Genomic DNA, 15,086 nt, shown 5'->3' with positions numbered 1-15,086 from the left:
ATACATCCTTAAAGTCTCCATGCCACAGTAAAGTAGGATACATCCTTAAGCATAAACCTTAAGTCTCCATGTCACAGTAAGGTAGCATACATCCTTAAAGTCTCCATGCCACAGTAAAGTAGTATACATCCTTAAGCATAAACCTTAAGTATCCGTGTCACAATAAGATAACATACATCCTTAAGTCTCCATGTCACAGTAAGATGCATATATCATTAAGTCTCCGTGTCACAGTAAGGTAGTATATATCCTTAAGTCTCCATGTCACAGTAAGGTAGCATACATCATTAAGTCTCCGTGTCACAGTAAGGTAGCATACACCCTTAAGTCTCCGTGTCACAGTAAGGTAGCATACATCCTTAATTCCAAATGTCACAGTAAGGTAGTATACATCCTTAAGTCTCCATGTCACAGTAAGGTACCTTTGTAGCATATACCCTTCAGTCTCTGTGTTACAGTAACTGAAAGGTAGCATACACCCTTAAGCCTTCATGTCACAGTACGGTCGTATATATGTCCCGTGTCCAGTGAACAATAGATATACAATAGTTTGTAAAATCAGGACAAGTCAATTAATAGCATAACAATTCGCCATTTGTGAAAATCAAGTTACTTATTCCTTATATTTATTTATACATTTTTACTTCTCTTTGCTCTTCAAAATTTACTCGTATTTCTCAGTTATCCATTGAAAAGAAACTCATTGTCCATCAGATGATTTAGATTTAGAAGTATAAGATTTTCTCTTAATCTGACAAATGAAATGGATTATCATTATTATAAGGGGAGGGGGTTTATCATTAATTTTCGATCATGGACCCCCTACCACTTGAAGAAAGGCTAGTTAAGCCTTTTTCTCGTCTTGTTTTAGGATCAGTGGACATTCAAACTTAATTAACACCTTGTCGTGTTAAAACAAAAAATACTCAATTTCATAACAAACAAACAAACAAACATATGTTTTCTTTAAATATAAATAAAGGGAAACTGGTAATACGCGGCCGTGTCAATTAGGACAACAAACGCAACGATCGAACAACATGGTTGGTTGCCCCCAATAAAACCCATACATTTTACAAAGCTGTGACGTCAGTAAGAGCCACAATCCGAAACAACAGCATTTAATGAAGGTAGTACTCACAACACCACCATTGTTTGGGAAACTATGAGGGGGTACGGTGTTTCCGGAGTATGGAGGTACGGCCGACTTGAATTTCGTCCTTTCGATTCGTGTCGGACTTTTTTTACACTCAGGTGATTTAGAAATTATTTGATTTGATGAATCATTTAAGTGCGGTGCTGTGCATGTAATGCACATGTGTACACTTCGGGCCGATAACAGACGGACGGATTAAAGACTGCGGTAAGTTTAACTGTTTTTAAGTTTAACTGTATTACAGGAATATATCCTTATACTTATAGGTTTTCGTTTGGTTTGTTAGTCTTTTATTAACAGCTATGGTCATTTAAGGACGTGCCAGGTTTCTGTGGTGGAGGAAAGTCGGAGTTCCCAGAGGAAAACCATCGACCTATGGCCAGTACCTGGCGACCGTCCCACGTACGCCTCGAACCCATGACCAAGTGGTGGAGGGCTAGTGGTAGCAGAATGTCAGACGCCTTACCACTTGTCCCTCGCGGCCCCCAAAGGGGGGCGGCCTTTTAGGTAGCAGAGGTAGAGGGTTAAGACTCGAGACTCACCCAGCCCAAAATGTCGCACCATCAGATATGCTGTTCTCCGATGAATCTAATACGAATCCATTTATAGCTTAGTGTATTTCATACTCTTAATTTAACTTTAGGCATGCGCAAAGCCGCCTCCTATACACCCGTGTAATTAGAAAACCTGTCCAATCTCACCGAAATGATTGGCCACCGTAAAGTTCAGTTTAGAGAGGTTTCTCTGTAAGTACACTGGGAAACACCGCGGTTAAACCGGTTGGACTAGTGTGAGTGTTGCGTTCAAACGAGGGTTGCGTATTTTGTGATCTTTTGGGGTGGGGGATTTATTGAAAATATTAAACATTCGCGTCTGTTTGATATTTCAGTCTGAAATTTAATAACAGTCAACGTGCACCAAACTATACCTTTATATTTGGCAATTGTAGCTGAAATGTCTTTACAAACCAAACCATGTCAACAAATACATTCATACAGATTTAAAATATTTGCTCTCCAAATTATAAACAGCGTCGTTTCGTTTGTTTAATTAAAGTTGAATTTCTTACATTTCAAAGTGAATTTGGAAGTTAGATTGTGTTAAATATACAACTCCTGTGTAAAGAAACGATACGCCGATATCGGGGGAATTGAATTGTCCGGGACCATATCAGTACTATATCAATGTACACCGCACAGTCGGACTGGCATTTGGGCGTCAGTATTTGCATTGGAAGGTTAAAACGACAAGCACATTGGTTCGCACTTTGTAGGAAAGAAAGGAAACCCTCGAGATATTACAGGTATATTTTATTCGAAATTTAAACTTTTAATTTTAAGAAATTGTGTCTTTGAAAAATTGTAGCTTATATCTCTTTGCAGGTGAATATTTTATACTAAATGAACGTAGGCTAAACTACTAAAAGAGCGTGGTTATTGCAAAAATACATGTACCTTTTTCATTTATTATTTAGTGATTTTTTTTCTAAAATCATCATATAATAATGGATTGTTTTGATATTCCAAAAACGGTATCAAATTTATTTAATCATTACGTTGCTAGACACATATTCAAGAAAATTACAACAGTCATTAAGTTAGTTAAGAATCAAGTGTCATTAAATGGAGAAATAAAAATGAAATTTACAACATCTTCAATAGAATTCATCAGTTACGTATCAAACGTGTCGCAACGTTTGAACACCGACTGGTCACTTTGTCAAGCTTCGACCGACTGGTCACTTTTGTCAAGCTACAATTCACCAGTCGGTCTTCAAATGTTGCGACACGTTTAATACGTACACTATTTGTGTATAAAGTAAAACTTTGTATGAAATATATACAACAGTTGCGATTCACACAAAAACGCTGCATGAAATTGATGGATGTAATCGAAACATTCTTTCAAATTCTAAGAACTGATACACGAAATAAAAATACGCATTTGACCAAAACTTTTGGACTGAATAGCTATAGGCTGTTGTCATTCTGCTAATTTAGCTCATTAAGCTAACTGCAAAAAATCATTAATTGTTTCATAAATATATGACGGTACTTTGATCACATTTATGTTATGCATGATATTTTCGTATTTAGTGTTCATTGGACCAAGGTGATAGCTATGACAAATGAGTTTGACACCAAAAACATATGATGAGATCGTATTAACATCTCATATTTGTATCACATCTGTTCTCGCGTATCCTCTGACCGCCGTCATTTAATGCGTGAATGCCGAACTTCCGTCTATATCAGACGCTTGAATACACTTTTAAAATTATTTAACAGTCTGTATTATCCGAAAACCTGGCTAAAGCGAATCTATAGTTTCCGAAAACATTGCTATATAACGAATGTGTATTATTAAAAAAAAATGGCTTTAACAAATGTATATTATCCGCGAAACTTGTTATAACGAATCTGTATCATCCGGAAATTTGGTTAAAACAAACTTGTATTATCCGAAAACTTGGCTATAACGGATCTGTGTTATCCTGAAGCTTTACCATAACGAATCTGTCACAGGGATCTAAGAATTTGTAACATGCTTGAACCTAAATGAATATGTTTAGGGTGTTTAAGACGTTTTAGCGGTTTAGATCAACACTCGGTAAAACCCCCAATAATCCTATCTAAATCATATGTTTTTAAGGGGAGGGGCATTTTTCACCGAGGGTTGATCTTACCCTCTAAAACGTATAATATTACTCTGGACAGATCCGTTTAATAGTCCAAACATACCAACTTAAAAAAAGTGTGAAGTCCCTGTGATTTGTATTCCATTTAAACATCTTTGCATTATAAATAATATTTAAACTTCATTTGAAAACGTTTCTATTTTATCCATATATATATATCTGACCCTTAAGCAATCTGGCTCTACATGGGTACTGAATATTAAATTGGAGTGGTATAAATCGATATGTGTCTTGTCAAATCGGGAACCATGGCACTTTCCGTAAACGTGTATTTCTCGTTTACGGAAAGTGCCGATGGTTCCCGCTTGTGTTATAGTCATTTCATTAGTCCGGATGCCTTTGTTCACGGAATTAAGTTCTTTATAACGAAAAAAAACCGGATTACATTCCGAAACTCATGGGCGGACCTTTCTAGTGTTTAGGTGCGCCCTACGTATACACAGGGCTTTCGGTCCTGGCTACGTTCTTTATGACAGCGCGCCAAAATAAACACAACCAAACAAAAATACAGATATGATTTGAATTAAAGTTTACAAAAATTGAGATTAAACCGCTTCACATTGATTTTATAAAATATTTAAAAATAAATCCTATACTATGACTTGTTTTTATGTATGAGCTCATTCGTTTACGTAACAGATATTTATTTTACCGCTACGTATGGCACACACGCCCAAAATCAATTCTTTATATAAAATGTCAACAACCGTAATCTTTTGTCATGACTCGAGAGAGTGAAAGTCACCATTTGAAGTCGAAAACAAACAACAATTCATCAAAGCTTATCTGTAAAATTTCTCACAAATTGCGTGACACTCGAGATTTATTTCTTCACTATACTTAAACAGTGTAATGTTTTACGTGTTTCAACATACCATGCATTGTGATATACTATATAGAGTCAATTATCAAGTTTAAAGAAACAAATAAATCCCTGTTTGAAAGTAACTCCTGATTGATTAATTTAATTTTAATAGTTATCAAGATAAAAACAATCTATAAGTGTGCAAGATAATTCGTTAAATGATGTGTTATGACACGAATAGTCAAACAGCAAGCTCTTCATATATTTAAATTATGTACCGATTTGTTTGTTTGTTTGTTTGTTTGGGTTTTAACGTCATCGTAACAGACAGGGTGAAATGAGGACGGGGAATTATAGTTTTGAGTCAAGAGAACTCGCGATTGAGAAGTCTTTGTCGGTATATTTAGAATTTGTCTCAAAATCCGTTTGAAGATAACTACATTCACAAATACACATATATATGGTAATTAAAAGTCACAAACATCAAGTTGTTTTTATTATTAAGAAATCAAACATAATGTACGTTAATTAAGGATTAACTTGAATATATTTTTCATGTTATGGAGATATAACACAAAAAAACGGAGTGTACTCTAAATAAGCGGTTTATGATGAGAGTACACTACGGTTTTTTGTGTTATAGTTCAATAACGTGAAAAATATATTTAAGTTAATCCTTATAATATAATCAACTATACACAATCCCTGTGGAAATCCACTTTTATTGATGGACTCTTTTCTCTTAGAAATTATTGCGCTGCTGTATCCTCCAATCAAAAGCGACGTTACAAACGGCGACGTCATTTTTGATGTTATGGGCTGATAACATATATTTTTAAGCCAATGAAAATGCTTGTTACAAGCAAGATTAAATTATTATCAAATAACTATTTTTTTCATTCAAGTTGACCTTGGGAAATCATGAGGTCAAGGTCAATGTCATATAATTGAGTGTACTTGGGTTTGGTAGTTCATCATGGCATTATTATATCATGAAGCTTTTGAAAATCAGTTAAGTCGGTAGTACAATGTATATGAATGTTTAGTATTGACCCTTTGATATTTAAATTATATTTCAAAATGCAATTCCTCATTGCGTCTTATTGACACGTAAACATCGATGCTCTATCTTAGAGCGCATTCAGTTAATGTGAGTTAGCAACACAAACGCCATATCTATAAATGATTGAATCGATTAACTAGCCGATTCATTGATCGATCGACTGATAAGTATCGATTTATCAAGGGTGGTCTAGTGGCGCAGTGGTTAGCGTACTCGTCTGTCACTACGACGGCTGGGGTTCCATTTCCGGACGTTAAAGGTATCGGGTCACGTGGGTTTCCTCCGGGTACTCTGGTTCCTTCTATATGTGAGCTTCTGTTCGAGTCAAAGTTGAAATATCCAAAAACTTGAAGAAAGTGTTGTAATTTTCGTAACGAAACAAGTGTAAGCATATTTGTTTTTAAATGACCAGGATGATAATATAATAAAAAAACACCATTTTTTGTACTAAGATGGGTCCCGTCGTAAATGGCTGCCGTAAATGACACGTTTTAGTCGTACAGCTTTAACAGACACTTTATTTATAGGACTTTCTGAATTAACATTTGATAGTGGCTCTCGACTGGACGAACTATCTTTTGACGCTGTCTAAAGGCTTTTCCCCACATTATTGCCAGGAATTTTGCCATTTATACAGCATAACATATTAAACAAAGAGGCCTATCTAAACTCGAAACCTTGTAAAACATCACATATCGTACACTTATAGGTAAATCGCGTCTATATTACTCCAGAAGTAGTCTATTCCGAAAGAGAAAAACATATCTCGCACCTCAGACAGAGGTATCCCACGTCATACGCCTCGGTTGGGATTATGTTACAGAATATTAGCCCTCGACTGAGATTATCCGAATTGCTCAGTAACAGGTACATGTAATATATTCTGTTTCCAGAGAGGGTCGGTTGAGACAAGTGTCGCTCTATAATATGTACACGTCATTTTAGGAATGAATGAATAAATATTTATTTAAGTGACATGCATTCTTTATCGCATTAAAATTGTCATTAAACTACTTCGGTATATTAAACTAAAAGACACGTCCAGACAATTATGACATATGAGACACTCCCTTTAAAACATTTACATATATCTATTTGCCATTTTTTATAAAAATAACAACTGGACCTATTACAGAACAGCTGCGATCTATATTGATCAACTGTATCCGCCCGCAGTAGAACCAGACTGGCCCCCACCTGTACTCATATGTCAATTATATGTACCCGGGTGATCGGATGGCGCAGTGAATAACACACTCGTCTTTCACCAAGGCGACCGGGGTTCGATTTCCCGATCGGACGTGAAAGGTATTTGGGTCACCTGCCCGATCACATGGGTTTTCTCCTGGTACTCCGGTTTCCTCCCACAATAAGAACCCTCGGGCGCTTACATCCGTGCCAACAAGAGTGGTTAAAATATAAGTTGAGATAACTGTTTTCATAATTGTTGTAAAATAAATAAAGAATAAAGGTGTCTATGTACCCAGGATACTCGGTAAAGATACTAGGAAATAGAACTGTAGTCTTTACAGCGACAAAATTTGTAAATTTAAAGTGTTTTTTTTTAAGAATTCGCAACATAGCGACGAAGGCGTCATACTGAAATCGATGAGGGTATATGTCAAATGTTCACAAATTAACATATATTCCAAAAGGAATAACAAAAAAAAATGAAGAAAACCTGAATGCACTAGGCTACCCAACGTTTTCCATTCAAACTGTCAGGCGTTCTGTTTACTTAAGGCATTGCTATTTAAGATAGTAATACCCTGTTGACGATTTTCTGACGACACTGTTTTATCCTTCTGACATGAGAAACAGATACAAGTTTATGTATGTCTTGGTATCAAATACCGTATTTCTAAAACAAAAAACACCACGTTGTCCATCACAAGAAGGACAGTGGTAAGGGATTTCAATGACAAAATAGATAGTGTGAATTATCCGTCTTGTGGCTCTTAACACAGGGACCTGAGAATTTGTTACAGCTATATTTGGACCTAAACTAAGGTGTTCAGAGTCATTTTACATGTTATTAGGGGTTTAGATCGGCTTTCGGTAAAAAAAATGATCATACGGGGTGTAATTTTTACCGAAAAAAGTGTTTTTTTCAACTTACTAAGGTGTTCAGAATCATTGGGGGTGTCATTTTTACCTAAAGTCGATCTTAACCCCTAAAACATGTAAAATTACTCTGAACACCTTAGTTTAGGTCCAAATATAGCTGTAAGAAATCATCATGCAGGTCCCTGTCGCTCTGAAGTGTCGACTGATATCGACCAAACTTGAGTACAAATTGATAGCTGTTATCGTATTATCTCGCTTGCTTCTCAGTTTCTTTTTCTTTCTTCCTTCCATTCCATTCTTCTTTAATTGTTCATGTAGATATTTTTGATAAATATATTTATTGGTGTTGTCATGTATCTAAAGGATGATACTTGTGGTTTTAACATTGTTTTTAATTTTGCAGGTCAACTTACCTTTCTTTGGAAACCACGTAACTTCAACTAATGCACAAGCGATCCAGATGCTGCGTCAGTGAGGAAAAACGGAATTGATCTTTCAGCAGACGACCTTTTGTAGATCTGTTTGCCAATGTCTTGAAGTAATTTCAGCTTTAACTCTGTTCATTTGCCTAAGTGTCGTGTGTAATGATGCCCGCGCAGAAGAAAATGCGACCCCCAAAGCACCTGGAGAAGATGCTGTTTATCAATCACAAAGAAGACCAATCTTTGCAAGACCGGTTGGCAAGAATACACCTGCGGTCTAGACTTCGGGAAATAGAGTTAGACCGGGAACGGATTAAGGTTAGGGATGAACTCAGAGATTCCAAAAGAAAGCAAATTCCTATTGACAATGTCCTCGCTAGACAAGATACGATGACGTCACGTCCTTCAATGACGTCAAGGAAACCAACACGACTTTCGGTGACTTCTGATCCACGATTTCCTCAGGACGAGGACGGTCCGAACGCTTATCTTCTTGGAGAGTTTAAGAGAATGTCGGAGGTCATTCCCACTATTCTTCTAACGCTGTCTGCAAAGGACGACAAAAACAAACCGAAATCTGGTTCGAGATACAGACCAGAGCATGCAAAAACACAATCAAAGATTAATTCTATACAAGATTACGAGCCTGACCTCCATCGCATCACAAAACTAGCTCGTACTGTGAAAACTCTTAGACATAACATGGCCATCAATAAGAAATTAGAATTTACACGGCCAACAGTTTCGTTGGCGAAAATGTTCAAAGAAATATATGAGAAAGAGCATGATTTGGACCAATACACTGATGGCGCATGCGTTTTATTGAAAAGGAAAATGGAGAAACGGCGCCGGGGACCTTTGCCTCAACTTGATCAACCAATAAGGCGACGTCATTCAGCTTATGAGTTCTCCACAACAGAAAAACTCAATGATAGCAGCACCGGAACCGGAAGTGATGTCCGGGAAAGTGTATTTCCACCTCATGGTAGACATTCCGCTGTGCTTCCCGCCCTGAAGAGGACGCCGAGTGTTGCCAATTTGCCACGGATGACCAGGAGTATGTCAAGTCTGAGTGTCCTTGGTGTCCGACCGTCCGAGAGTCCGGACACAAAACTATTTATTGGCGAGGATGAACTTGTCATGCGCAAGAGAGTTGCGTTCGAATTACACAGATATGAACGGTTGAGAGAGAAAGTGGACAGATTTCTTATTCCCTCAAAAGCTATTACCGAAGTATCTGACGAAGCAGCTGTCACTTGATATAAGGGGTAGCCATTTAAGAATATATGCTGCCTAACCGCAAAACGAATCTCCCTTTCCAAAAAAAGTGCCACACTGAAAATTATGTCAAATATGAATGATAATTTCGACAATGTTCAATGTTTCGAAAAGTACACAAGAATTAACGACACATTTAAAGGTACACAACAATGTTTGAAAGGTACACAAAAACTGATGATACCGTTGACAGATACACAAGAATTGATGACACATTTGAAAGGTATAAGACGTTTGAAACGTACACAAGAATTGATGACGCGTCTGAAAGGTAAACAAAAAGTGATGACCCATTTGAATGGCATGCAAGAAGGGATGACAAACAAACCATTCAGCATTATTAGGCATTGAAACTATTAAAACTATTATTACATACGTAAACATGTAGCATTTTCGAGAAACATTGAAACAATTGTCTCCATTAGCATGAAACTACATGATAACTTCAGGGGGGTGATACAGTGATCATTGGTAAAAAATGGCTCTTTTTTTTCAGATATGAAATTCAAGAGCAATGAGTCCCGTAACGCAAAGTTGTGTGCTCACTTGTTACATTTGTAAACAAATAATTCACAAAATCATGTTTTTTCCCAAAAAATGTTTTTTTAAGAAGAAAATGAGTGTTTTTGTAATTGTTTACGGTTGCGTCACTCTAGCTTTTTATTTCATGACAAAATATAACTAGATATATTTACGAAACTCTATTTAATATCGACAAAAATCCTTTCTGAAGGCACATGGATGTGAACAATTTCACCAGGTTTTGAGACTTCCGAAAGAAAGCGAAAATGTGTGTCTTCATTACTTGTAAAAAAATAATCTGGTCTTGACAATCGGTCACATGATAAATTTAAATATGTTCTCAGAAAGTTTTGAGTTGACTTTTTGAAATTATTATCGTCTTTAAATGACCATTGTGTTCGAATGTCTAATGAACATTTTGGTATTCCGTCTTCGCGTATTGCAGAGTTATCTTCTCTTGGGAGCAGGTATTGATTGTTACGTCACTTGTTTGTGAGAGAAACGTCATCAATTTTTGAGAAAACGACATAATTTTCTCACACTGACCAATGACGTAACAATCAATACCTGCTCCCAAGAGAAGATAACTCTGCAATACGCAAAGACGGAATATGCGAATGGATATGTCCATGACATGTATCTCCCCCTTAAGAATTAAGAAAATCATTGGCCGTTTTAAAATAAAAGTAGTAGAAACATATATTATGATTCCCATTGGTGACCGAGGTATCATTTCCTCTTTATTTTTTCCATTTATCGTTAATATCCTATAAATTGTTTTCTACAAGTGACAACGATATATTGTATCGGCCTTTAATAAAATATTATCATGAGTTTTAAAACTTGTTTTTTTTTACTTTGTTTTTCTTTTCTACAGAAAGTTTTTTTTTTTTTTTTTTTTTTTTTTTTTTTTTTTTTTTTGTATATTTGCAAGAAAAAAATGTATAGGTTGTGCACGAGTACCGGGGTATGTCTTTCATAATTCATCAAGCATAAAACAAAAAAAAGTGGCCTAGAATTTAGCATTATTTATTTGTAATTTTGTCAAGTATATAATGGATAATCTGATTTTCGTTTTAATATCCTATCCATTTAAATGGCCACATAAACAGGGTTAATTTATCATTGTTATTAAATTTTGATTGGCAATTATGAAATCTGGCTTTTTCGTCTGAGGTCTAAGGTCAAAGCATGAGGTCGGAAGTCAAATCACAGCAATGTTTGAACTGTTTAATACTACTAGTACTTGATGGAAGTATGTGAATATTATGATTATTTGATGTCATGCCAAGTGGTCAAAGGTAAAATCTTAAATGACCCTGTTTATAAATGATCTCCAATAACCATGATTATTATATGACTGGTGCTAATTTCCAGCCCTGATTGGAGGAGCGACGTCATGTGAAAAGTCTGTAAATATGTTACAGACCTTAATGAATAGAAAAGTGTTACAGACCTCGACCTATAAATAGAAAAGTGTTACAGACCTCGACCTATAAATAGAAAAGTGTTACAGACCGCTACTAAAAATAGGCCTAGGTATGTGTATGTTATTTTGTATTTGAAGTCTTTCACTCTGTGATTCCAAATGGTCCATACCATCCATCTGTTTATGGATTAATCTCATTGTAAAATATCATATGATAAAACAATTGTGGACTTCAGTTTCGGCCTATCCCTGATTTACGAACCCGTATCTGTATAAATACGTGGACTCCTACGTATCTATACATAAACATAAACATAGACATAAACCTGGTCTGAACAATATTCACATCGGCCGAATATTCACCTCGGCCTTCGGCCTCTGTGAATATTGTTCAGACCAGGTTCGTAAATTAGGGATAGACCTCACCCGAGGTCCATAATTGTATGATACAGTATGGTCTATTGAGGAACTCAAACAAATTTTAGTTTAACAAGAAGACGCTGTCATCGATATCCCGCTTGCACGGCAAAAGTCATTAAAACATGAAGCGTAAAATATAGGTCAAAATCACCATCCGCAATATGCATTCTGTAGAGCAACCCTAGATACACAGTTGATGTAAGTATAATCAGCATAGCACTTGTAGTAGGCAGAGCAATTCTTCTTAACCAGGTGCATGGACAGACGACGCACGGACGGACCACATTTCTATATCCCCCATCAACTTGTTGAGAGGCTATAAGATGATTCACGATACTACAAGGTATACATAACATGGCTACCGATCAATAACGATACTACAAGACATTCATCTGTTGAATAAATCAATTCCCAGAAGAAGAAAAAAATCGTCTTTCGGTTTCATTTGGTAGAAAATGTCTGGGCTACATCCATTTTGAAGGACTGCAGCGCTGCTTTCAATGTACATAACAAATGATGATGTCAGACTATTAGTTCAATGTACACAATAAATGATGATGTCAGACTGTTACTTTAAATGTACACAATAAATGATGATATCATAGGCTGTTACTTTAAATGTACACAATGAATGATGATGTCATAGGCTGCTATTTTCAATGCACGTGACAAATAAAGACGTCAAGACTATTTTCAATTGGCACAATAGAAGATGTCATAGACTGCATATTTAACGAACACAATTAATATAATGACAATGTCATCGGCTGTCCTTTTTAATGGGCACAATAAATGATGATGTCATAAACTGCTATCTTCAGTGACCTTCAAATGGATATGAGACGATTTCTTCCAAATGAGATATACATAAAGGGCGAAAGTACAATAATTTTATCAAGAGCGATCTGTTCAATGGATTTGTGTAAAAGCAAACAAGCTTCCCTTTGGAGTCAATTAAATATGTTCCAAGCAATAAGCTTTGCTAACATATTATGATTTTTTCCAATTAAAGTTTAAATTGATCAATGAAATCTTAAGAAATATATTTTTTTTAAGTATACTAGACATAGGTCAAGGATGGATTATTCTGACAGACTGTTAGTCGATCTCAGGTTAGTATAGAAAGATAACAAAAACATTTCATTTTTTTATAATTATTTAAGCTTGATAATACAATTTCTTACATACTCATTCAACTTTTGAACATAATTACCAATTTGCATGATTGACACAAATTTGGTTTAGGGAAGAACCAAGGAAGGGTGAATTGTCGCAACCAGTTGATCTCTGGTCTTCAGTATAAATATGACAGGGCAGGTTAGTTTTCAGGAAAATTCTAATATAACACTTTATAAACACATATATAAAGTACCTGTATTTACAGAAAGTGCTTGGATTTTCAAGTACATGAAGTGTGTTTCTTTTTTTTATTTAAATCAAACTTATTAACTCATTCTAACTAAAAAAAAACCAACTCAAATTACATAAAAAAATAGTCAGATTACAAAATTTCTTAATCACACAAATCTCCTCTTTCAGTTTCTTCTTTCTTTAAGTGTTATCCTGTAACAACAATTAAGATTACATTAAAAATTTGAAATCTTTTCGTAATTTTTCTGTGAAAATGTTTAACCTTTACAAGCACTACTTTTGCCTTTGTTTTTCACAGTGCAAATGTTATTTACACAAAACAATGACTAAACAATTTATCTACATGATTGTTAAGTGAAACCCGTCTAATCTGTTCCCTCAGCATTCCGACATTCCGTTTAATCCAATATTATGCTTAAACTCCTTTTTTTTTTTTATAAAAAACTTCCAAATACAACCTTGAAAACTATTCAGTATAAACTCTGCATTCCAACATATTGCCTATACCGACTAGTGTTATATTGTACAGGGTGCCTGATTCAAGTTAATATTGAGCAAATACCTTCTGTCCCACAAGATGTCAGATTATACAGGTTAATTTGACCAATATCTTGTCCCATAGTGTGTCTGATTAGACAGGTTAATTTGTCTGCAGGGTACGCTGTTGGATTACACCGGTTTATTTGACTCGCTGAGTGCCATATAATCTGACCTATATATTGTGTTGCAAAAAGGTGCCAGATTAGACAGGTTTCACTGTATAGAGTATACCACACTAATCTTTACTCTCTCTCTATAATGAAGCTCTGTGGATGATAATAGCACTGTCCCACAGCAATAGGGTACTTCTTACATTACTAAGCATCTACATGTCACAAGCATATGACTTCCACACCAATAGTCATAATGCTTAATTTACAATATCAATTCAGAATATGAGAGTAATATATCATTGTTTTAAAGATGTAAATGATATAATCTATCAACATTATCAATTCAGAATATGAGAGTAATATATCACGTTTTTAAAGATATAAATGATATAATCTATCAACATTATCAATTTAGTCATATGAGAGTAATATATCACGTTTTTAAAGATATAAATGATATAATCTATCAACATTATCAATTCAGAATATGAGAGTAATATATCATTGTTTTAAAGATATAAATGATATAATCTATCAACATTATCAATTCAGAATATGAGAGTAATATATCATTGTTTTAAAGATATAAATGATATAAGGAAATTCCATCTGCAACAGTATTTATTTTTTTAAATTGGAGCTCTTAGTACATAGTCCTGAGAGTGGAATCTCAAAATATTCCAAGTGCCAAAGAGAATCTTTCTGAAGTGTTTTGCCCAGATTTGAAAAAAGATGGGTGTTGGGCATTGGAAGCTTTTTATATGAAGCCCCACTTTCACCATTAATGCACATGTCAAGTTCGGTTGGTGTAGCACTTAAAAGCAAAAACTAAATGTTGATGGAGATGCTGACAAAGTCAATGGACCATGAAAGGTAGGCCGCGTCCACCATTCGATGCATGGGTTGAGATGTAATACCCAGGATGCATCTATGGTCAAAGTTTGGTTGGTGTACCACTTATACTTTCAGTGAAACTAACTTAAACGCAAAAACTTACTGTTGACGTCGTCGGAAAAGCAACACCTTAGTCTCGCTTCCGCGACTTTGTGGCGGCGAGACGAAAAATTTGGGGGAGTGTACATCCCACCCCCCCTCTCCCCCATAATGCCGGAGAAAACACTGTTTTTTCCATATCTTGTCATTAAAAGACAAAGTCAAATATTCTGTGAGAAAGAAACTTTTTATACAAGCACGTCTGTTAT

The 15,086-nt window shown here is 35.5% G+C and overlaps 1 protein-coding gene across 1 annotated transcript; it reads left to right on the top strand.

The window, feature by feature from the left end:
* The first annotated feature begins 1,291 nt into the window (after window positions 1-1,291).
* Window positions 1,292-10,436, top strand: LOC110448361. Its single transcript, XM_021494549.1, has 2 exons — window positions 1,292-1,363; window positions 8,193-10,436. Exon 2 carries the CDS (start codon window positions 8,374-8,376, stop codon window positions 9,469-9,471), a length of 1,098 nt encoding a protein of 365 aa, XP_021350224.1. The 5' UTR covers window positions 1,292-1,363; window positions 8,193-8,373; the 3' UTR covers window positions 9,472-10,436.
* The last annotated feature ends 4,650 nt before the right edge of the window (window positions 10,437-15,086 follow it).

The sequence above is a fragment of the Mizuhopecten yessoensis genome, unplaced genomic scaffold (assembly GCF_002113885.1).
Source record: "Mizuhopecten yessoensis strain PY_sf001 unplaced genomic scaffold, ASM211388v2 scaffold4025, whole genome shotgun sequence".
Classification (NCBI taxonomy): Eukaryota; Metazoa; Mollusca; class Bivalvia; order Pectinida; family Pectinidae; genus Mizuhopecten; species Mizuhopecten yessoensis.
Note: the sequence above shows the minus strand (reverse complement) of the source record. Positions and strands in the feature narration are given on the sequence as shown.

Bases quoted from the DNA above. Each gene is read 5' to 3' on its own strand.
- LOC110448361 (XM_021494549.1), top strand. From the start codon at position 8,374: ATGATGCCCGCGCAGAAGAAAATGCGACCCCCAAAGCACCTGGAGAAG.